Here is a 24,433-nt window from a genome sequence, read left to right on the forward strand (position 1 = left end):
GTTCTGTTACTTCGGGCTTTTGCATTTGATCTAAACTCTTCTGTTCTATAGTACGAAGCCTCTGTGCTTAGCCCTGGTGCATTGCCACTGCCCAACTCCTATTTAGTTACGTGTACTCCTAACCTACAATGGAGCTTGTGCTGCTCCAAACACAGGGTCATAATTCCTCTAGTTTGTTAGAACATACACAAATGAACGGAAGACAGCAGGCACTATCTCCGAGAGTAAGACCTGAGCTGTACCAAAACTGGTAAAGTTATCCAAGAGGTTGGAAACTAAGGACATGTAGGTTGGAGTAATCAGGTGATGCACATGGAAAGAAAAAGGCTGTCCTGAACCTGAGTACTTGGGGAGATGGTACAGGACTGATCTGGACTAAGCTGATCAGGCCCTGTGATCTGGAGAGGGGGCAGTCTATCTGGGAGAGGGGGACATGTGTCAAAGTCTGCTTGAGGGATGGGGGGATTTGAAGGAAGAGTCTAAGGGGGCTTGAAATTTTGGTCTACCTGGGCTCCATCTACCACTCACCCACCTGTCAAAAATGGCAAATTAACAGCATCTTACCTTGGAATTCCGCACTTCCAGCGACAGATTCTGTGGTGCAGCACTGGGGACTAGAAATGTTTTAAAAATTACTCCTCCAAAACTCTGTAAGTAATATAATTCCTCCCTGATATTGGTCCATTGTATACGAGATCTTGGGATCTGACTTTTAAGAGTCTTAGACCATATTTTATATACTCATTAAATAGTTCTACCATGAATACTTTATGATACACAGCAATCGTTCAGCTAAGTAGGCCTTGTGGGGTGGGGTGTGCATGTGTGCGTACATGTGTGCGCGCGGGGGGAGGGATAGCTCAGTGGTTTGAGCATTGGCCTGCTAAACCCAGGGTTCTGAGTTCAATCCTTGAGGGGGCCATTTAGGGATCTGGGGCAAAAATCTGTCTGGGAATTGGTCCTGCTTTGAGCAGGGAGTTGGACTAGATGACCTCTGAGGTCCCTTCCAACCCGGATAGTCTATATCTAGTGGTTCAGGTTCTATTTTTTTAACCTGAGTGCTTATTATTAAGCACCTGAATAAAAGTGGCCTGATATTCGAAGTTCCTGAGCATCTACATCTCTCACTGACAACACTAGAAGAGATGATTGCTCAGCATCTTTTAAAATCAAGACATTTACTTAGGTTCCTAATTTGGGCACCCAAATTTGAAATTTTGGCCCTATTCTTTATATCATGACATCCTGCCAAAGGAAAACTGGCTACAAAGTAGCTCAGATCTGTTTAGTGGTGGAAAATGAGAAATTCTTTGTTAAACTGTTTAGTTAAACAGTATCAGGGGGTAGCCACAAAAACAACAAGGAGTCCGGTGGCACCTTAAAGACTGACAGATTTATTTGGGCATTTGCTTTCGTGGGTAAAAAACCCACTTCTTCAGATGCATCTACACACGAAAGCTTATGCCCAAATAAATCTGTTAGACTTTAAGGTGCCACCGGACTCCTTGTTGTTTTAGTTAAACAGTAGCAACTTTCGTATCATGACATTTACAATTAGGCTGTGAGAAAATGAAGCAAAGGATATATTAGAGAGCCTTAGACCCTGTTATGTCCCCTCTGCACTGATTCAGTGGTGCAAAACTCACATAAAGTTATCCCAAATGGATAGCTGAGTGTTCTCCTGGCATAGAAGTGAAGGGAGCCAGCATAGTGTAAGGGGCTAGGGTGAGGCTGCAGCATAATAAGGCTATATAGGTTGGATCAGAGCATGTTGAACTCTGATGATACTTAGCTGGCAGAATAATTCCTAGGGAACCATTCCAGACAGCATCAATTGAGAGCCCTCCTACGGCTACCGTAATTTACGCTGGAGACTGACTAGACTCAGCATGGGGGAGGCAGAAGGGCAGGCTTCTCCCTGAATGTGAGCTCAGCATAAGTGAGGATTAAGTCCTGCACTCTTTCACAAGGATGAAAACAGATTAAGAAGAAGAAAACAAAAACTGAAAATTTTCTGCAAGTGGAGCCTGCTTGCAAATAGTAGGGGGGAAACCTGAAAAAGGGAAGAAGTATCTGAAGGGCAATAAAGAATAAATAATTACAAGCATATTTTAGAGCTAAGCATTACAGGTAAAAGCCAGTGTTAATAGTGGCCACTCAACAATTTTTTTTAATATAGCCAAATTTACTTCCCTTTCCGATTGGCTTGCCTGAAATACTGTAACAATCGCCTGCTTTTAGCAATAAATACTACTGATTTAACAATATTCACATGGGAACCAGATCAAAAATACACAGTGTTTTTCCCCATCAGCTAGCAAACTTAGCAGGTGAATTATTAAAGGGAAAAAAGGAGAAGAAAAAATGGGAAAATGTAAGAACAAATATGAAACATCAAAGAAATCATTAATTTATCATAGCTGTGCTGTATGTGCCACTACAAAGAAGCATCTTTTAAATTTAAGACTAGGACTTAATCATTCCAATGCAAGTATTTATGCTGGGGTTGATGAAAACTCTCTTAACCTGAAAAATCTGCTTACATACAGTAAATTACAGAAACTCAAAAATAAAAAAAAATTTGGAGTTACCGGCTTCAGTAGTATTCTCTCTGTGTTTTTGATCTAGATACGTTGTACAAGTGTTAGCCCATGATGTGAATATTAGGGAAATAATTGCTTGATTATTAGAAAAGGGGGAGGGATAGCTCATGGGGGGAGGGATAGCTCAGTGGTTTGAGCATTGGCCCGCTAAACCCATGGTTGTGAGTTCAATCCTTGAGGGGGCCATTTAGGGATCTGGGACAAAAAAATTGGTCCTGCTAATGAAGGCAGGGGACTGGACTTGATGACCTTTCAAGGTCCCTTCCAGTTCTATGAGATAGGTATATCTCCATATATAAAAGCAGATGCTTTTGCAGGTATAGTAATCTCCTTCCACCCACTTCCAACAATCTCACAGAGTCTATTTAGCATGCATGAGCATATGCCACAACCACATCATGATACAGGGCAAAGTGTCACAAGAAACTCTTGCAGCTCTATTCGGCTAAAAATCCATTTAATCGCAAGAGATCAACAAATGATTTCCACAAAAAAACTGGAATAAAGCAACTCACCATCTGACAGAGTCTGCACAACAACATCTTGGGTAGAGACTCCAGGACCGTGTTTATTGTAGGCTACCACTCGGAAGCTGTACTCGGTATATTTCTTTAATCCACTAATGGTGTAGGAGTGACCTCCAACATCAACATCCTGTTCACGAACAAAGATACATGCGACTCAATCCCTAAAAATAACAGGAGTACTTGTGGCACCTTAGAGACTAACAAATTTAGGACTAAAGGTAAAAAATCCATTACAATCTACATATCACACAGACTATGCTGAGAGACTGTGTCACACACTCTCAAAGAAACTGCGAAATTTGTTAGTCTCTAAGGTGCCACAAGTACTCCTGTTATTTTTGCGGATACAGACTAACACGGCTGCTACTCTGAAACCTGTCAATCCCTAAAGCAATGCTGACATACTAACAGGCCTGGCTCCAGGCAAGCGCTGCAACCTGGTGTGCTGGGTCACAGTGCTGCTCAGGTTTGGCCTCTGCCCCATCATGATGGAGGGGCAGCTGGGCCAAACCTAACCAGTGCTGTGACCCTGCTCACTGGGCTGCAACACCTGGAGTGGCGAGCTGTGCTCAGCCCTGTGGGTGGGATAGGAGCCACCACTGCAAGGTGAGTCACACACACACACAAAAATTAACAGACAAATGGGAAATACTGACTATCTATGGCTCTTTTACCCACCATAACAAGCCTGCAGCCCAACTCATAATCAGCTACAGCGGCAGCATTGTTGCTTTTTCCATTAAAGTCACAATCTATTGAGTCAACAAAGCTTAGTCACTTAAGAGGATCCCACTCACTTCCTCCAAAATACTAGCCACAGAACTCAAGCAATGGAAATATTTGCAAAGATCAGGGATCACATTAAAGCCACCAATTAAATTAGCTGTTTCCATCTCTCGTAAAAGAGGAACGAGTCTGTTTACAAACTTAGCAAGCCCCCTTGACATAGTCTGAGTTAATATTGCTAAACTTAAGATCCTCACTGTGTTTCCAATACTCCTTAGCAAGCTCAATGACTTGGCTCTTAAGTACTCCCAGGACGCATTCTCTTGTGATGGTGCATGAGCCTTTTGGTGCCCTCTGGAGAGGACTGCATCCTTGATGTTTCCCACTGCAGTGGTGGCCCTTAGAGAAGGGCTCTGTGGGACAAACAGCCTGGAGATACATTTTCGTATTAATTCCCAACAAGGACTCAGTCAGTTCAGGAATTAGATATATGAGATACATGTAAAGCTTTGTGGAGGGAATGGAGCCAGAGACTTCTGTTAAGTTATTGTTATTGTGCTTAAACCAGAACTGCTGAAATAAATCCAAAAGCCAGTGAGGCTTTTTGTATTTAGGTTTCCTTTAAACTTTCTGAGTACCCACTCAGATCCAGCCTTGCCCTTCCATAAATATTTCTTCATACACATTCGCTAACTTGGGGCATTGTCTATGTAAAGGCTGGTGCAGCTTACCTAAAATCAGTTTTAAAATGAGCAATTTGGTTAAAACCATGCAACCTCCAGTATGAAAACACATATTGATATGTAATTGGATTATGTCGATTCATCTTGCCTTGGTAAAAGCTAAACCAGCACAAGTCAATTGTAAACTGATAAGAAAATCCATAGGAGTTTACATCAGTTTAACTAATTTGTTTTAAAACTAATTTTAGTTTAACTCATGCAACTTTTGTGTGTAGATCAGGCCTGAACAAGTCATGTATCAGTTTGTTGCTATATGAGATGAGTTAGAACATAGAATACTGCCTTAATTCCGTTATGTTCATACTTCATGAGCCCCATAATACTATAAAACTCACAGTTCCTCTTTTCAGAGGGACATTCAGTTTCTATAGCTCCACAGTTTAACCCTTAATATGCTGGCATTATCCAAACTGCCAGTCAAATGATTGGCAGGATGTTTTGAGAAACTCAGAGGAAAAGTGTTATAACTAGAAAGTATTGTTACTGGGCATATGGCTGTATGATCAGAGTTAAACTGGCATTATATTCTGTCCAGAGAGATATAGGTATCATACCTGTTCATTATCTGTCCCCTTTTCCATGTAAAAGAGCTTGTAGTTCTGGATTTCACCATTGCCCGACAACGGTGTGTCCCATGTGACAGTGATTGAAATGGGTGAATTAGCATATGCTCGAATGTTCGGCGCTGGACCAGGAAGTTGAACTGGAACGTAAACATGAAACTAGTGTAAATTCATCAAACGTAACTATTAAATTTGACATTGCTAAACGTACTGAGACAAACCCAAAAAGCAATCAACACTGAAATCCTCCTTAAAACAGGTATTCTGGGTAACTGAACAAATCCATTAATATTACTGTACATTTTGCAGGCACAAGTTGTGTCCGCAATGGGAGTCCACCCTTCTGCAAACTTATCCCTACATATTGTGCATAGACTTTTAGGCACATTCTACTAACAGTGAATCAAACTCCACTCCATTACACCAGTTTTATATGGATGTCACTTCCCTGACATCAAAGGAGCCACATAAGCATAAAACTGGTGTAAAGGAGAGATAATATGTTCCAGTAATTTTCCACCCTCTTCCACACTACCTCAGTTTCAGAATACCTGAACTCCATTTCACTAATTGGCAGATTGAGAGATATGGTATTGTCTCAAATGATAGAAAACCTCGTTTTTTAATCTCATTATTTGCAAACCCTGCAGACCACAGAGCAACTTCTGATTTCAAAAGGAGTTCTACTGCAAAGGTACGTTATATGCTGGAACTTTTTATACTGCATTTCAGAGAGATATTCTGAATGTACCTGCTCTCCATTCATGCCAAAACAGAACTTGCTTTGAAGAACACAGAAATATCAGCCCAGCTGGTGTAACAGATGGAGCAAAATCAAAGAACTTCTGACACTAATACTTTCTTCCCTCTCTTCCTCCAAAACAAACAAAAATTATTCCATTCTTTGTGTCACTGTGAAAATTTCGTTTCTGAGGTAGATTCTGCAAAGGCACTTACATTTAAAACACATGCTTTAACATTAGTAAACCACTTCCATACACTTTAAAAGGGATGAAAAATACATGCTTAAGTAATTATAATATGTTGATCTAGCTGTCTTTGTGTAGTGCACATTCAAAGTATTTGCACTTTCTATGCTCAGCTGAGACAATTAAGTGTGGAATACAGGAACAAGTGGTAATGAACAGAGATAAAACATTAACAGAACTAAAAGTAATCATATTTATAGAAACTAAGGGTTGATGGGATCAGAAAGATCTTCACAGAGTCATAAGAGATAAAAATTAATGGCCTGATTTTCAGAGCTGTTGGAATAACCCCATCTCCCACTGGGGTCAATGAGAGCTGCAAGCGCTCAAGACTTTTGAAAAAGAGGCAATAAAACTACATTTTAAACAGCATAACTAAAATAGGCAACATTCTGAGCAGCTGTCTGTTCTCTCATGGACTGTGTATAGTTACTGATGTTTTAATCCACCTAGCCATTATTGATAGACACAGCTCATTAACTACCAGACCCTCAAAAGCTCAACACAACTGGAAATATCACAAGTACCCCAGAAATTTCTGGTTTGGACAGAAGCAAGATGTCACTCTTATCACCTTCCAGAATAAAGGTTACTCTTCAGGGAGAAACTCTTGGCTTTCAGAACTGAAAAATGCTCTTTATTTTCTTTATGATTGGCAATCATATCCCATTCTTAAAAAATACAGATTTAGGTAGTGAAACAGACAAGACAGTTACCCATCTTTTCGTAACCATTGTTCTTCAAGATGTGTTGTTTATGTCCATTCTATTCTAGGTTTGGCACACCCATGTGTGCAGTCATCGGAGATTTTTGACTTACTGGTATCTGGAGGGCCGTCTGTGGTACCCCCATGGAGTGTCACGCTCATGCGTCGATATATCAGGTGCCGCCGGCCCTATGCCCTCTCAGTTCCTTCTTACTGACAACTCCAAGAGGGGCAGGAGGGTGGGTAATGGAATGGACATGAGCAACACATCTTGAAGGTAACCATTTTTTCTTCTTCGAGTGCTTGCTCATGTTGATTCCATTCTAGATGACTCACAAGCAGTGTCCATGGAGGTGGGCTTGGAGTTCACAGTCTTGCAGCTTGCAGCACTGCTCTGCCAAAGCCAGCCTCTCAAGCTTGCTGGGTAAGCGCATAATGAGATGTAAACGTATGGACAGACGACCAGTTAGTGGCCCTACAGATCTCTTGGATTGGTACCTGTGCCAGGAAGGCCGCTGATGATGCTTGTGCCCTAGTTCAGTGTGCCATCACGATCACTGGCAGAGGCACCTTCGCCAGCTCATAGCAGTGGTGGATGCATGCCATGATCCAAGACGAAACCCTCTGAGTAGAAACTGGGTGATGTTTCATCCTGTCTGCCACCACAACGAACAACTGCGTTGACTTACGGAATGGCTTCATTCTATCTACATGGACGGCCAACACCCTCCTGATGTCCAGGGTGTGTAGCTTGTGCTCCTTATCTGACGTATGAGGTTTTGGAAAGAAGACGGGTAAGTATATGTCCTGGCCAGTATGAAACTGGGAAACGACTTTAGGCAGAAATGCTGGGTGCAGTCGCAACTGGACCTTATCCTTGTAGAAGACCATATAGGGTGGTTCTGAAGTAAGCGCCCTGATCTTGGACAGGGCCAATGTTATTGCGATCACAAATGAAATCTTCCAGGAGAGAAGCAGGAGAGAGCAGGAAGCCAGAGGCTCAAAGAGCTCCACGAGCTTTGACAGCATCAGATTCAGGTCCCAGGGAGGGACGGAATCCCGGACTTGTGGGTAGAGATGCTCCAGACCTTTAAAAAATAAAAAGTTTCCTACCGTTTTGGAACTTGTTCTTCGAGATGTGTTGCTCGTGTCCATTCCATTCTAGGTGCATGCGCGCCCACGTGCACAATGGTCAGAGACTTTTGCCTTAGTAGTATCTGTAGGGTTGGCTGTGGCGCCCTCTGAAGTGCCATGCTCATGCATTGGTATATCAGGTGCTGTCGGCCCTATGCCCTCTCAGTTCCTTCTTGCCGGCAACTCCAACAGAGGGGCAGGTAACGGAATGGACATGAGCAACACATCTCGAAGAACAACAGTTATGAAAAGGTAGGTAACCATTTTTTCTTCTTCGAGTGCTTGCTCATGTCAATTCCATTCTAGATGACTCACAAGTAGTATTCCTGGAGGTAGGTTCGGAGTTCACAGACGTGCGGCTTGTAATACAGCTCTACCGAAGCCGGCGTTGTCTCAGGCTTGCTGGGTAAGCGCATAGTGAGACATGAACGTGCGAACGGACAACCAAGTGGCGGCCCTGCAGATATCTGGAATTGGCACATGAGCCAATCAAGTGGGTGGTTACAATCGAAGGCGGAGGCACTTTTGCCATATCATAGCAAAATCAAATACAGGTGGTGATCCAAGATGAAATTCTCTGGGTGGACACAGGATGACCTTTCATCCTATCCGCCACTGCAATGAACAACTGTGTCGACTTGTGAAATGGTTTGGTCTTTTTGATGTAGAAGGCTAGCGTTCTCCTGACATCGAGGGAGTGCAACCTATGTTCCTCAGACTTATGAGGCTTTGGGAAGAAGACTGGCAAAAATATGTCCTGGCTCACGTGAAATTGCGAAACCACCTTGGACAGGAAAGCCGGATGCAGCTGCAGCTGGATCTTCAGACAGAAGTTATCGCCACCAGGAATGACACCTTCCAGAAGAGCAGAAGAAGGGAACAGGATGCCAAGGGCTCAAAGGGAGCTCTCATGAACCGCTCGAGTACTAGATTCAGGTCCCATGAAGGGATTGGATCCCAGACCTGGGGGTAGAGTCACTCCAGACCTTTCAAGAACCGGCCAGTCATGTTATGAACGAAGACCAACCTGCCCTGGAACGGAGGGTGAAAGGCTGATATGGCAGCCAAGTGGACCTTAATTGATGAAAGGGACAAGCCCTGGAGCTTGAGATGCATAAGGTAGTCCAGGATCAACTGCAGCGAGGCCTGCTCAGGCCTAACCTGTTGGGCCAAGGCCCAGCATGTGAATAATTTCCATTTGGCCAGATAGGTTGCTCTAGTGGAGGGCTTTCTACTACCCAGTAGGACCTGCTGGACGTGGGCCGAGTACTCTGCACTTCAGCAGTCAACCATGCAATAACCAAGCTGTTAAGTGCAGTGCTGCTAGATTTGGGTGCAGGAGCCTGCCGTGATACTGGGATAGGAGATCTGGCCAGAGGGGCAGCTGCAGCGGGGTCATCACTGACAGGTCCATCAGCATGCCGAACCAGTGTTGGCGAGGCCAAGCCGGTGCTATCACGATAACTTTGGCTTTGTCCTGCTTGATCTTCATGAGGACTCTGTGAAGCAACGGCACTGGTGGGAAAGCGTACATCAGAGTTCCAGACCACAGAAGTAAGAAGGCGTCTAACAGGGAGCCCCTGTCGATCCCTTGAAATGAGCAGAACAGGTGGCATTTCCTGTTCTGACAAATCGCGAGATCCCCATTTTCGGAAGATCCCGCTGCCCACCTCAGGGTGGAGTGACCGCTCGTGGCGAGATGAGAAGGCTCTGCTGAGGCGATTTGCTAATGCATTCCTGGTCCCGGGGAGGTGCACTGCCACGAAATGAATGGCATGCTGCACACAGAAGTCCCAGAGCCGGAGGGCTTCCTGGCAAAGGGCTGACGACCTTGCACTACCTTGCTTGTTGATATAAAACGTGGCGGTGTTGTCCATCGTGGTGGTGTTCGTCAGGACTTGAACCACCTTGTAAGTGGGACCGAAAAGCCTGACAGGCCAAGCGAACCACTCTGAGCTCCCTGATTCGGGCATCGCTCTCAAGCGCACCTTAAAAATGAGCGTTTCTGGCCCCCGGGATGCTGCACCAGGCCAGGCTACGTGGGTGAGCGGGAGGAGGAAGGGCGGCAGTAACTAAAGCTCGTGTCTCTATCCTTTCTCCTTGCAGACCCTTGACGGGGCTGCCAAGCCCTTGGTGGCAGGGTCAGCCGGAACTGCTTCCATGCAGACTGCAGCGTATGCATGTCCAGCGAGTGAAGGGTGGCCTGAGTGTCCTTTAATCCACGCAGCCTCACATCAGTCTGCACTGAAAAGAAACCATTCCCATTGCCATCGAATGGGAGGTCCTGGATAGAGGTCTGCATCTCTTGGGACAGGACAGCGGTCTGAAGCCAAGAGCTGCGCCTCATAACCTCCGCCGCCGCGACCACCCTACCTGCCTTGTCCGCCACGTCCCATACCATTTGGAGGGAGCACCTAGCCACTGTGGTGCGCTCCTCCACCAGGTTGCTGAATTCCTGGGCCAGACCCTGTGGGAAGGACTCCTTGAACTTATGGAGGGAGTCCCATAAGTTAAAACTGTACCTGCCCAAGAGGGCCTGATGGTTCACCGCCCGGAATTGCAGGCTGGCTGCTGAATAAATTTTTCTCCCAAAAAGGTCCAGTCTTTTGGCCTCTTTATTTTTGGGAGTTGAACTAGTGTGCTCCTGCTTGTCCTTTTCGTTAGCCGCAGGGACAACCAGTGAGCCCGGAGGTGGGTGGGTATAAAGGTACTCGAACCCTTTGGCCGGGACGAAGTACTACTTTTCGGCCCTTTTGGAGGTGGAAGGGATGGACGACCGGGTCTGCCAGAGGCAATTTTCAGGACCCCGTCATACACTGGTAGTGCAACACTTGACGGGGTAGAGGCTGAGAGGACACTGAACAAAGTATCCACCTGCTTGGCCATCTCTTCCACCTGGTGTTCCTTAAAATCATTTGGCGGGTTGGCCCTCAAGAGTCCTGCGACCACCTCATCTGGGGATGAGGATGATGATGAGGCATCATCCCCGGTGGGGGAGGGAAGTTTTGGGGTGGGCGCTGTCTCCTCCACCCCGACCTCCGAGCGGGTCTCATGCACTGAGCCTGATGCCACCAGCTGTTGCTCCGAGGTGACAGCAGATAAGCGGTGCGAAGGGAACATCGTCATCACCAGCATGCCCCATGCACTCCAATAAGGCCATTGCGCTGGCCACTGGTTGTGTTGCCAAGGCGGTGACATAGACACAGATGCAGACTCAGGTGCCTAATCGCACTGGTGGGGTCTTGGCAAGGGGCTGAACTGCCCTTCTATGCTGGAGGAATCCCCTTTTGGTGACCACGGTGGGGCTGTTGACACCTGCGTCTGCTGGAGTTTGAACCCACTGCCTCTTGTCCTGCTCTCTATGGCAAAACAGAATAACTTTTCTTCATTTTTTTGTTGTTGCAGCCTTTCGTATATCTGAAGACCATTATCATATCCCCCCCTTAATCTCCCCTTTTCCAAATTAAACATATCCAGTTCCTTCAACCTTTGCTTGCATTCCATATGACTTGCATTCCATCCCTTTGACCATCTTTGTCGCTCGCCTCTAGATCCTTTCCAGTTTCTCTACATCCTTTCTATACATTGGACACCAAAACTGGACACAGCACTCCAGCTGAGGCTTAACAAGCACTGAGTAGAGTGGTACTATCACTTCCTGTGACTTGCATGCTATGCCTCTGTTAATGCAAACAAAAATTGCATTTGCTTTTTTTGCAACAGCATTACATTGCTGACTCAGGTTGAGGTTGTGATCCACCACAACTCCCAGATCCTTCTCAGCAGTGCTGCTGCTATGCCAGTTTTCCTTGAGGAGGTGTTGCGCTATACAGTCAAGAATGAATACACTTGCTCTGAGGTCCAATGGGAAGTGAGCAGAAGACTTATTGAGAGTCTCTGGGTGAGGATAACAAGGGAAAAGAACAGTAGCAATGTTATGGTGGGGGTCTATTATAGACCACCAAATCAGGAAGAGGAAGTAGATGAGTCATTCTACAAGTAGGTAACAAGATAACTAACATACATGAGCTAGTATTAATGGAGGGTTTTAACTTTCCCTGATATCTGTTGGAAGACTATTGCAGCAAAACATAATCCTGCAAATCCTACAAATTATTAGCATGTGTAGGGGACAACTTTCCAATTCAGAAATTTGAGGAAACAACCAGGGGGTTACCCATTTTGGATCTAGTTTTGACCAACAGGGATGAATTAGTTGCAAATGTGAAGGTGGTTGGGAACTTGGGAGGATGTGATCGTGATCTGATAGAATTCAAGATCCTATGGAAAGGAGGACATGAGAACAGCAAAACAAGGACACTGAACTTCAGATAGGCAGACTTCAATTGACTCAAAGAAATTGTAGGCAAGGTGCCATGAAAAGACCAATTAGGAAGAAAAGAAGTCAAAAGGGGCTGACAGTTCTTTAAAGATGTAATACTATAGGCTCAATATCAAGCTATTCTGACACAGAGGAAAGATAAGAAGAGCCATGGGAGGCCAATGTGGCTGCACAAGGAGCTTTTTAGCTATCTAAAACCCAAAAGGGATACATACAGGAAATGGACGGAAGGTCATGTCACCAAGGAAGTATACATGGGAATAGTACGAGCATGTAGGGACAAAATCAGGAAAGCCAAGGTGAAGAATGAGTTACAGCTGGCAAGAAATGTTAGAGACAGCAGGAAGAGGTTCTTCAAATATGTCAGACAAAAAAAGAAAGATTAAGCACGCTGTTGGCTTGCTGCTCAATGGAGAAGGTGAGCTGAGAACAGAAGATGATAGGAAGGCAGAGCTTTGCCTCAGTTTTCTCACAAAAAAATAACGTGACCAGATGACTAGTGAAGTTACCATTGACAATAAATGTAAGGGATACAGATCGGGATAAGAAAAGAACATGTTAGAGATCTTCTGACCAATTTGCCTATTTAGAAACTAGGGGATTAACTCCCTGAAAGAAAACTATTGTCTTCCTCTCATGGATAAAAGTGACCCAGCCAAAATTGTAATTAGATCTGCTTACAAAAGTGGAAAGAACTAAATCTGGTTCACTCTGACTGTTTGAATTATTTGGTTATGAATCATTTCATTGAATTAGCACCAACAGCTAAATCCATCCTATGTCTATCCCTAAAAGGGCTTTTCTTATCCTAAGGGAGATTTTCAGTAGACTACTAAATATTTCAAACAAACAATTAAAAATGTATATTAATGCTTCCCAGTTCCTTTGATTCCAATCCATTTGTCTTCTTTACATCTATGTTACTAGAACATTATGGTTGCATGGTTAAAAAATGGTTGCACTCAAAAATCAGTAAACAAAAAAATCAAGGACAAACATTATTACAAAACTCTGCCTGCTTGTGCATACACATTATGATACAGTTACACCGTCACAGACTATATTTCAAATACATTATTTTTTCCACAACCTTAGATGCACATTGTGACTCTAAGAGCATTCCAATGCCAGAGGGCAGGGAGCCCCCTGGTATCTAGCAGTGTCTCAGTGTGCCCCAAATCATTCTTGTCATAATCTGTATTTAAAAGGTGTCATGTAAGGTATGATATGCAAACCGGTAATGCGCTGATCATTAATAGTATTGAGTTGTGTATGCATGGGTGATATATGAAAAATTATAAATATGTGCTGGAAATATATTCTAAAAATGTGTTGGCAGGTAGGGCTTAAGTTACCCACTCTATACAAAGGAACATGTCTCTAATGTAAATTAAGCAAAAAGAGACAATGGAAGTACATTTACATAAAAGGTAAACAAAGCCATCAAACTAGCAAGTTGGGAGATAGCCATATAATTAACATGACAGGGGGAGAAGACTGCAAAAATTAACATGGCATCATCAAGCTGAGCCCCCAGAAGGGCTTCCTGACTGAAAACACAGATAAACTTCGAGGATATAAGCAGAGAACCATATTGATGTCTTTCACCTGAAGAGACAAAGAAACTAGGTGCTTTGAGCTCTGTGGTGAGAAAACTACTCTGAACAAAAGGTTCTAGTTTCTTAAGTTACGGTTTACTCTTAGAAGCGTATTTTTTTTGTTTAACGATTTCTATCCCAATTCTCTCTACTTGGTATTACTCAACTATCTGCTCTTTGTTAATTTTGGTTTATTACACAATCATCTCGGTGCAGTGTTTCAAGCTGAAGAGTAAAATCCTCAGCCAAACTACCAGGCTAGTGCTATGTAGTCTCTTTAAATGGACCAGAGAACTTGATAAGGTTTGTGAGTGCTGAGGCTGAGCACTGCAGAGGAGATGGTCTGGGGGAGACTCGAGGGGCTGTTGCCATCACCCTGGAAGGAGTAACCAGGATGGTGGAAGGCAGGGTGAGGCCATCGTCCTGTAAGGAGGCTGCTGGTGTCAGGATGCTGAGCCACAGCTGCACAGCTCAGAAGCACCCAGGACTACAGGGCAGGCAGTGACACAACCCCTTACTGATCTGAGTGAATACCCAAAGTGTCACACATATATGGGTATCTTGTACTGCTGTCTACTACTACATATATGCCAGAATCAATGAAAGTAAGTTATATGAAAAGTAAACCACACTTCCACAATATACTAGATTAAGTATACAATACTTTAAAAGTGAACATTTACATGTATATACAGGCAAGTATTGTATATAATACACTTGCAGCATCTTAGTATGGAAGCATTGGTTGGTTGGTTCTGTAGTTAAGGCTGAGTTGAATTTTGCACCTGAAGTAGGGATTCACCCACTTTGTTTCATATGACAAATACCATGTATCCCTCCCCAAATTACAGATTTACTCCAATTTACAAATTAATTTAGGAGTTAAAAATAATTTGAAATGGCTCCTTTAAGAAGTTTAGTTCCCTGGGTCAGATTATTTTGGTCCTGAATGGTGTTACAGAATAACAGATTCTTCAAACTTTCCATATTGTGTGCATGTATATAAAGAATTAATACTTGTTTTCCCCATTATTCTTTATAACAAAACAACCTTAACTCTGCTCTAACATGAGGGGAAAAATGAAACTTCTTTTTAACCTGGGACTACAAACATTATAAACTAATCATAACTGTCTGGTCAATTCACTGCAACGCTACAGGATGGAGCTAAGATTTGGGTGCCTTAACTATGTATTGTCATATCTTAGCTGTAAGGATAAGGACTTTATCTGTAGACATATTGCAAGGCCTAAAGTCTAAGGCCTTTGTCTGCAGCAGATTAAAAGAGCAGCAGCCATTAGCTGAGAAGCAGGAAGTCACGTCCTCACATTCCATATAATTTACATCAAAACAATGTAATATGAGGCTGTTAAGAAGGACACCCCGTCCTAATGGCACCCACTAGCACCAGATAAAGAAACAGATCTTAAGATGGTTAAAGAAAACTTAATTTGATAGCCTTCTGTCTGTCAAGAAATCACTTATCAATAGTTGTGGTTGTGAAATCCTAATTTCTTTATTGTTTTGTCATTATGGTCCCCACTTCTCTATTGTTTGTCTGTATGAGCTCTGTCTGGTTCTTTGATTGTTTCTGTCTGTTACATAATTAATTTTGCTAGGTGTAAATCAATTAAGGTGATGGGGTAGGATTGGTTAGAAAATTTTGTTACAATATATTAGCATTGGTTAGTAAAATTTTAGTAAATTGATTGGTTAAGGTACAGCTAAGCAGGCCTCAATTTTCACTATATAAACTGGGGTCCAAGAGGAAGTTCTTTGGGAACCAACTCCAGGATACAGCACCTAGAACAGAGCTGCCAGACCTCAACACTCTGCCAATGACACCGGGCAGAAACTGAAGTCCCCCAGATGGACCTGATCCTGACTGGCCATCAAGAAATGTTCATCTCTTTTATTGGGAGTAGTGAGCATTGTATGTGTAGCGTGTGCATTCTGCGTTTCGGTAATTGTTAATAAATAGAGGTTACATAGGATATTACTGTGTAAGGCTCTTTCACTGGTAAAAGACACCATAAACCTGCAAAAGATTAAACCCTGACTCCACAGGGAAAGGGTGTTTGCTCTAAGTCCACATGGAAAGGGTGTTTGCCCGAAGCAGGAGTAGAGCCTGGAGCCCTAGGAACTAGGAAAGGGTGGGTGCCTAAATTAAGAGGATTATGCCTTGAGCCCTAGGAACTGAGTAAAGGTGGGTGCCCTAGAGCAGAGGTTCTCAACCGGGGGTCCGTGAGACCTTTCAAGGGGGCCACGGGGCCTAGCGGCTGAAGCCCCGATCCCTGGCACCCTCCCCTCCCCCCCGCGGGGCTGAAGGCCCGATCCCCAGTGCCCCCTCCCCCACAGAGCTGAAGCCTTGATCTCCAGCGCCTGCCCCCCACTCCGCAGGGCTGAAACCAGGGGAGGCGCGGGGCTGAAGCTCCGATCCTAGGCGCCCCCGCGGGGCTGAAGCAGGGAGGCACGGGGCTGAATCCTGGAGCCCCTAGCCCTTGTGCTCCCTGTGGGGCAGAAGCCCTGAGCACATGGCAGAGTTGGGGAAATTGAGGGCATTGCCTCCCCACAAACTACAGCTCAAGATCAAGGCAGTCCCGGGGGCAGTTCCACACCTTCCCTGAGTCCCCCTCATCTCCTCTCCCCGCCCCCTGACCAGGCTGGAGGCGGGAAGCCGCAGCCGGGCAGTGCGGGACAGCTGCTGCTCTGGCTGGTGCCATGGAGCAGGCAGCTTCAGCATTCCTTCCTCTCCTGCTGGTGCCCCAGGTTGAAGCTGCTCCTCAGCTTCCAGTCCCCTTTGCTCCCACAGAGACAGCTGGTAAGAGCCCCCTGGGTGGGGAGACCCAGCTCCATGGCTGGCAGACCCCTCCGGGACAAGGGACCACAGGGAAGCCCTCCCAGCACATAGCCCCTAATACCCCTCTCCCTATACCGAGCTACACCCTCCCTGCACCCTGCGTTATCTCCTGTCTGCATGCAGCCCCAGTACTCTTCTCCCTGCACCCTGAGCTACCCCCTGCCTGCACAGCCCCAGTACCCCTCTCCCTGCACCCTGACCTACCCCCCTGCCTGCACACAGCCCCAGCTACCCCCTCCCTGCTAGTTGAGCTACCCACTGCATGCACATAGCCCCTAGCGACCACCTCCTGCACCCTAAGCTGTTTTTAAACTTTTTGAGCTAAGCCCCCCACCTTTGAGTTATAATTTTTGGTTGTGTGGCCCTCCCCGAACCCAGACAGGCTGGGTGGCCTGCTGAGATGAGTCAGGGGGTGGGGGTGACGCTCACTCCCTAGACCCTGCCATGCGGAGCTGGCTCGAGCCCTGCTGGCCCCTGCCCCCCCAAATAGAAATCAAACTACGCCTATGCCCACGGCCCCCGCCCCGAGGCCCCCCCCGCCAGGCCCTGAAGTTTTTATAGCATGTCAAGGGGGGCTTCAGAGAGAAAAAGGTTGAGAACCCCTGCTCTAGAGTGTGAGAGTAACAGAGAATTTTGTGCGGGTAACATAGCATGTTTGACTCTCTTAAGTTTATCCTTAACTCTGAATTTCCTGGATTTATAACACATATTTCTGGGACAATTACAACATCCCAACAATTACAAGGTTAAGTTACTCAACCTCAACTCCAGGTTAACACTTTTTAAGCTATTTGCAGTGTTACTATAGTCGTGTTAGTCCCAGGATACGAGAGGGACAAGGGGAGTGAAGTAATATCTTTTATTGGATCAACTTCTCTTGGTGAAAGAGGCAAGCTTTCAAGCTCCATAGAGCTCCTTCTTCAGTTCAGTTTTTATCTGGACGTGTTAATTGAAGCAGTCTATATTGTGACAAAATAGAATGTTAATTCAAATATATTAAGAATTTTTAATATTTAATTTCAATTTTTAAGGATCCATATATTACAATATTAAATTTATATTTCCAAATATAAGTAATACAGATTAGTTTAATATTATAATATGAGGCAGACTTGAAAAATTCAGTCTAAAGCTATACTAGTAAGATCAGCAAGTGCAACCAGAGCATGAATAGCAACTTATTATGGGAAAAGGCCAGGAGAAGGAAAAGACTGTTTGCAATGGCAGTTGTAGATCTAGGTCAATGAAAGTCAGTAAGGGGTAGAAATGTTCAAGGCTTACCTTCAGGCTGAGTCGCCACCTTCAGTGGTACTGAGCTCTCTCCAGGGCCATGTTTGTTTTGAGCCACAACTCTGAAAACATACACGGTCTCTGGCATCAGGTTTTGGATTGTCACTTGCATCTCTCCAGGACGACTTGTATTTTCAACACGTTCCCTTTAGGAAAGAAAAGATTTGGGCAGGAACGCAAAAGTGAAGATTTATCATTGATTAGTAAAAGGATAGTTTGTACATATCTAACAAGTAATTGATATGATTAATTATATTACATTGATTACACATTAATGTTAATATGCCAAAAGCACTTAAGACAAACAGCTTCTAGTTCTGCAGCTTCATTTTGAACAAACATAGCAAAGAAAAAAAGTTACACAACACCACAATGAGGGGAGGAGGAGGGCACTGTTTTGTTGGATTGTCTTATTCTTCATAACCAGATAATAATTCAACTTGAAAATTTGTCATAGAAGTCCAAAGCCCTGGGAGAAAAATTAAGAACTGTTTAAACTGTTTTGGTTATTAATTCAGAGGATTTTTTTTAAAGCATCAGTTTACGATTCTCTTTTGAGCTCAAACTTGATTTAGTTCATTCTGATATTTGGACATTTTTTGTAAAATGTCTAAGGCTATGTTTGCAGTGTTGTCACTTTCACCAACAGAAGTTGGTCCAGTGAAAGATATGACCTCACCCACCTTGTCTCTAAGAAACAGTACGGCACATAATACCAAGCAGTGATCTTAGACGACCCTTACAATACCTGGCACTAAGAGTCTAGTTGTGGCCAATAGTGTATGTTTAAGTTTAAGATGGAGACTCAATCCTTAACTTTTAAAATGTAACAGATTTTTTCAGTTCATGTCACAACCTCGAAGTAAAACTTCATCCATTTTGATCAGCCCACCAGCTTGAAAGTTCACATGAGGAAAAGTACTTTGCCAAACTAGACTGAAATGTAGTTTTTAATGACATTTGGCTTTTCTGAGTTTAGCTATAGCTATATATTTGAAAAGTGACATCACTGGGGACACTGACAGTGGGAAGAGCCCATAATCAGACTGTACAACTAGTTTTCCATCTGCTCTAAAACAATTTTATTCAGTCCACGTGGGACCTGAAATGCATAAAGATGTGAGTGGCAGCCTTTAAAACTTATCCAAACTGGCTCAGAGGAGGTAGGTCTATATTATAGTTAATGTGAGGGATGTCTCGAAAGGATTCTTTAGGCATCATCCACACAAACCATTGTTTATAATCACACACTTGAAAATCACTTGCTCCTGATCTTTTAAAATTTCATTTATTTTGACTGCTGTGGATGTGGTGTACGTTAGATAGACTTCAAGAGAGTTTTAAATATTTTGCTGGAATTCCTTTTTAATTTTTTTTTGGTGACTGACAAAAGATGCAATACAGTTTAAATCCAGTATGGGGTGTTGGGATTTATTACAGACCAGCAGATGGAACTAGAGAATAGGATGAGTAACTCCCTAAAACAACACCTATCAGCAACAAGTGGGGGGAAAAAGTCCAGGTAGAGGGGACTTCAATTTGGGAGACGAATGGTGAAGGCCTCATGTAGTCAGCAATAAAACATCTTTAGACTTTTCTAAAAATTATAAATGATAATTTTCTAACAAAAAAGATGTTGCACCAAACATGAAATAACTCTACTTTGGACATCTTTATGACTGATAAAGATGAATTAATCACTGGACTGGAAGTTGGTAATTGTCTGGGAACCAATGATCATGAGCTGATGACATTCAATATGGGCAAATAGAGGATACCTTCAATCAGTAATATATATACTTGCTGCTTCAAAAGGGCTAGTTTCTCAAAGTTAAGGAAATGAGCAAAAATGATTGGGAGGAAAAATTTAGACAGAAAAATGAGAGTGCAAATTGGGAGTTTTTAAAAAAGAGTTTATTAGATGGTCAAAAAGCCTCAATTTCAAAATCAAGAAAGAGAACAAATTTGGTTAAAAGCCCATCCTCATTTAGTGGAAAAGTGAAGGAAACAATTAGAAGTAAAAAAAAAAAAAAAAGCAATATATAAGAAATGGAAAACGGGAGATGTAGAGATAGCAGTTGATATAAATTAGAAGTTATGAAGTGCAGAAAATTGATAAGAGAAGCTACAGACACCATAGCTGGCAGGGCTACGGACAACAAAGAGGGTTTAAAAAAAAAAAAAAAGTATATTAGGAACAAAAGAAATTATATCAATGTTACAGGACTATTACTAGACGGAGATTGTGATGAGGTGTGCTCCCCACACTGGCCCTGCAATAGCTGAATTAGGCCAGGTGGGCCCGATCAGCTGGAGGCAGCTAATTAGAGAGAAGCTCACCTGTGAGGGAGCGGCAGGGCTTCCAGAAAAGACAGGAAACTGGAAGCAAAGGGGACTGCAGGGAAGGAGACTGCAGTCACTCCCTGGGAAAAAGGGGGTGGGGCGGCAGAGATGAGTTGTCTAAATTACTCCCTGGGAGGAGGGAGTGAAGAGACTGGCAAACCCAAAGGAGTGGGAAGAGCCAGGAGGGTATGGAAGCAGCTCAGTGAAAGGCAGCAAGGTGCAGGGAATGGATCTTGGCTGCTGTGTAGAGGGTACTTGAGCTGGAACCCTGAGTAGAGAGTGGGCCTGGGTTCCCCTGCCAGCCACTTCAGGAGTGGCACTGTAACACAGTGAAGAAGACGACTGCCTGAGACTGCTGGAGAGCAGGAACTTTGATACACTCCTCCTCACCTTCCCCCCTCCCCCCAAGAAAGGGAAACCACAATAGTGACCTGAGTCACAAAGAGGGCTGAGTCACAAAGAGGGCTGAGTCACAAAGAGGACAGCTGTGGCTCCTGAGAGCAAGAGAGGGGCTTCAGAGGAGAAACTGACAGGGTGTAACCGCTGGAAGGGGCATCAGCCTGATTTAGCTAATCCCCAGAACCACCAGGAGGCAGCACCATCCAGCAGTGAGTACAGCAACCCCATTACAGAGATAATGAAATTGTTAATAATGTTGCAAAAAGGCAAAAATGTTCAATACATATTTCTCTTTTGTATTTGGAAAGAAGTAGGATGATGAAATACTTTCCAGTCCAGCAGTAAGTGAGGAAGTTAGACATCATCTACTTGTGAGAATTATTTTAAAATCAGCCATCCCAGATAACTTCCACCCAAGCTCTTGCCGGGTAGCGCAGCTGCAGAGCTGAGGCCTGACCTGGCACTCTGTGCTGCGCGGTGGCATGGCTGGTGTGACGTCGTGCAGTCTATATGGTTTTATAAAAATATAAATGAGTATAATGTAACTGGGATATGCTGGGATATGCTTCATGCAAAAGGTCTCTTGTAAGGTATCATTACAAAGCTTATAATCTACTGAGTGTGATCATCCGATTTGTATAAATGTACCACTCTTGTATCTAAAACTAGAAATATAAAACATAACTCTGAGGGCCTATTGTAATTATGTAAAGTGTGGGCCATTAATGATGGTTTGGAATCTTGATGACTCCCATTAACAAGGACCATTGTCTGCAGATGACTGTGTTTACCTGTGAGTCTTCCTGTATGTGTGTGCTGGCAAGTGAGTAATGAAGTCTTGCAGTGACATGTGATCATGTCACCTGAACTGGAATCCATCTTTAACCTGGTGCTTTTCCAGTGAGGGGGGGTGGAAACCCAGAGAGACAAAGGGTTCCCGCCTTATGCAAAAGATATATAAAGGGGTGGAAGAGAACAGAGAGGGAGAGGAGCCATCATGGAGAATCCCCTAGATAACACCTAAGCTGGAACAAAAGCTGTACCAGGGGAAAGAATTGTGCCCAGGCCTGGAAGGTGTCCAGTCTGAGAAAAACTTACTGAAGCATTTCTGAGGGTGAGATTATCTGTATTTAGTTTGATTAGGCATAGATTTGCGCATTTTATTTTATTTTGCTTGTGACTTACTTTGTTCTGTCTGTTACTACTTGGAACCACTTAAATCCTACTGTCTGTATTTAATAAAATCACTTTTTATTTAGTAATTTACTCAGAGTATGTATTAATACCTGGGGGAGCAAACAACTGTGCATATCTCTCTATCAGTGTTATAGAGGGCGAACAATTTATGAGTTTGCCCTGCATAAGCTTTATGCAGGGTAAAACGGATTTATCTGGGTTTAGACCCCATTGGGAGTTGGGCATCTGAGTGCTAAAGACAAGCACACTCCTGTGAGCTGGTTTCGGGTAAACGTGCAGCTTTGGGACTAGTGATTCAGACCCTGAGTCTTTGTTAGAGCAGACTGGAGTGTCTGGCTCAGCAAGACAGGGTGCTGGAATCCTGAGCTGGCAGGGAAAACAGAAGCAGGGGTAGTCTTGGCACATTGGGTGGCAGCTCCCAAGGGGGTTTCTGTGATCCAACCCGTCACAGTGGCGTAGTCGAGCAGGATCTGTGCACAGCTGATTGCTTTGAGATACTGGTAGTGATTTTAAGTGAATTTTAAGTGTGGTGGCTGAAGAACAGACAAAGTGGTTACTGGTTTGTTATTTTCTGTTTGCTTATTTCGGGAAAGGAAATTAGGGACAGAAAAGGAAGCAAAATAAGTAAGAATGAAGATCAAAAGAAGCTAAAACTACACAAGTTGCAAATTGCCCAGAAAGACTGAACAATGGGCGCTGGAAATGTCTCTGTTAACTAAGAAGCCCCTGAGCTGAGTACATCTCAGTTTCAGTGAACTGCAGATGGGTGTGGCCCAACCTCTGTCTGTGCTGAAGCTGACTGGAGTGTCTAACCTAGCAAGACAGGAGGGGAGGGGTGCCTGTTCTGGCAGGAGGGTGTTCTCTGTGGTATCCCAGCTCGTCAAGTGATGGTCTCAAGGAAAGACAAATGGAAATTGATGTACAATTTGCCTGGGAAAAGGCTGACCTGGAAAAAGAAAAGGCTGCCCACCAGCCTGGACTTAAGAGACAAAGCAAGTAAGACCCAGAAGCATGACCTGGCTGTAATGGAGTGGAAGAGGTGCACAGAGACATGTATCCTGGAGCTGGAATTTGGGGTCCTGGTGACTGCTGCGGTGGGAACAAACCCCAAGGATCTAGCTGGAAGCAAACCCAACCTGAGTGAAAGGGGGGGGATTTTGCTGGCCAGCGAAAGGTCTCTCATAGCTGGTAGCTGTGAGCCTACAGCTGGATCAGGGTCTCTTTCCCTTTTGGGGGACACAGGAGTGTCTGCCCCATAGGGGAGCCCCAAAACGAATTTTAGGTATACTGCCTCCGCCATGGTCAGTGTCCAAGTCTCTGGCAGTAAATTCAGGAGGAGGGTGTGACGTTGTGCAGTCTATATGGTTTTATAAAAATATAAGTGAGTATAATGTAACTGGGATATGCTTCATGCAAAAGGTCTCTTGTAAGGTATCATTACAAAGCTTATAATCTACTGAGTGTGATCATCCGATTTGTATAAATGTACCACTCTTGTATCTAAAACTAGAAATATAAAACATAACTCTGAGGGCCTATTGTAATTATGTAAAGTGTGGGCCATTAATGATGGTTTGGAATCTTGATGACTCCCATTAACAAGGACCATTGTCTGCAGATGACTGTGTTTACCTGTGAGTCTTCCTGTATATGTGTGCTGGCAAGTGAGTAATGAAGTCTTGCAGTGACATGTGATCATGTCACCTGAACTGGAATCCATCTTTAACCTGGTGCTTTTCCAGTGAGGGGGGGTGGAAACCCAGAGAGACAAAGGGTTCCCGCCTTATGCAAAAGATATATAAAGGGGTGGAAGAGAACAGAGAGGGAGAGGAGCCATCATGGAGAATCCCCTAGATAACACCTAAGCTGGAACAAAAGCTGTACCAGGGGAAAGAATTGTGCCCAGGCCTGGAAGGTGTCCAGTCTGAGAAAAACTTACTGAAGCATTTCTGAGGGTGAGATTATCTGTATTTAGTTTGATTAGGCATAGATTTGCGCATTTTATTTTATTTTGCTTGTGACTTACTTTGTTCTGTCTGTTACTACTTGGAACCACTTAAATCCTACTGTCTGTATTTAATAAAATCACTTTTTATTTAGTAATTTACTCAGAGTATGTATTAATACCTGGGGGAGCAAACAACTGTGCATATCTCTCTATCAGTGTTATAGAGGGCGAACAATTTATGAGTTTGCCCTGCATAAGCTTTATGCAGGGTAAAACGGATTTATCTGGGTTTAGACCCCATTGGGAGTTGGGCATCTGAGTGCTAAAGACAAGCACACTCCTGTGAGCTGGTTTCGGGTAAACTTGCAGCTTTGGGACTAGTGATTCAGACCCTGAGTCTTTGTTAGAGCAGACTGGAGTGTCTGGCTCAACAAGACAGGGTGCTGGAATCCTGAGCTGGCAGGG

General features: G+C 44.0%; 1 protein-coding gene across 1 annotated transcript in view; it reads right to left on the reverse strand.

The window, feature by feature from the left end:
* Nucleotides 1-24,433, reverse strand: part of NEO1 (neogenin 1) — a 527,807-nt gene that overhangs the window by 70,871 nt on the left and 432,503 nt on the right. Inside the window, exons 9-12 of the mRNA XM_065411681.1 lie at nt 18,073-18,227; nt 5,154-5,302; nt 3,119-3,257; nt 565-614 (exon numbers count right to left, since the gene is read on the reverse strand). Coding sequence (XP_065267753.1) covers nt 565-614; nt 3,119-3,257; nt 5,154-5,302; nt 18,073-18,227 — 493 coding nt within the window. The remainder of the gene's footprint in view (nt 1-564; nt 615-3,118; nt 3,258-5,153; nt 5,303-18,072; nt 18,228-24,433) is intronic.

The sequence above is a fragment of the Emys orbicularis genome, chromosome 10 (genome assembly GCF_028017835.1).
Source record: "Emys orbicularis isolate rEmyOrb1 chromosome 10, rEmyOrb1.hap1, whole genome shotgun sequence".
Taxonomy (NCBI): domain Eukaryota; kingdom Metazoa; phylum Chordata; order Testudines; family Emydidae; genus Emys; species Emys orbicularis.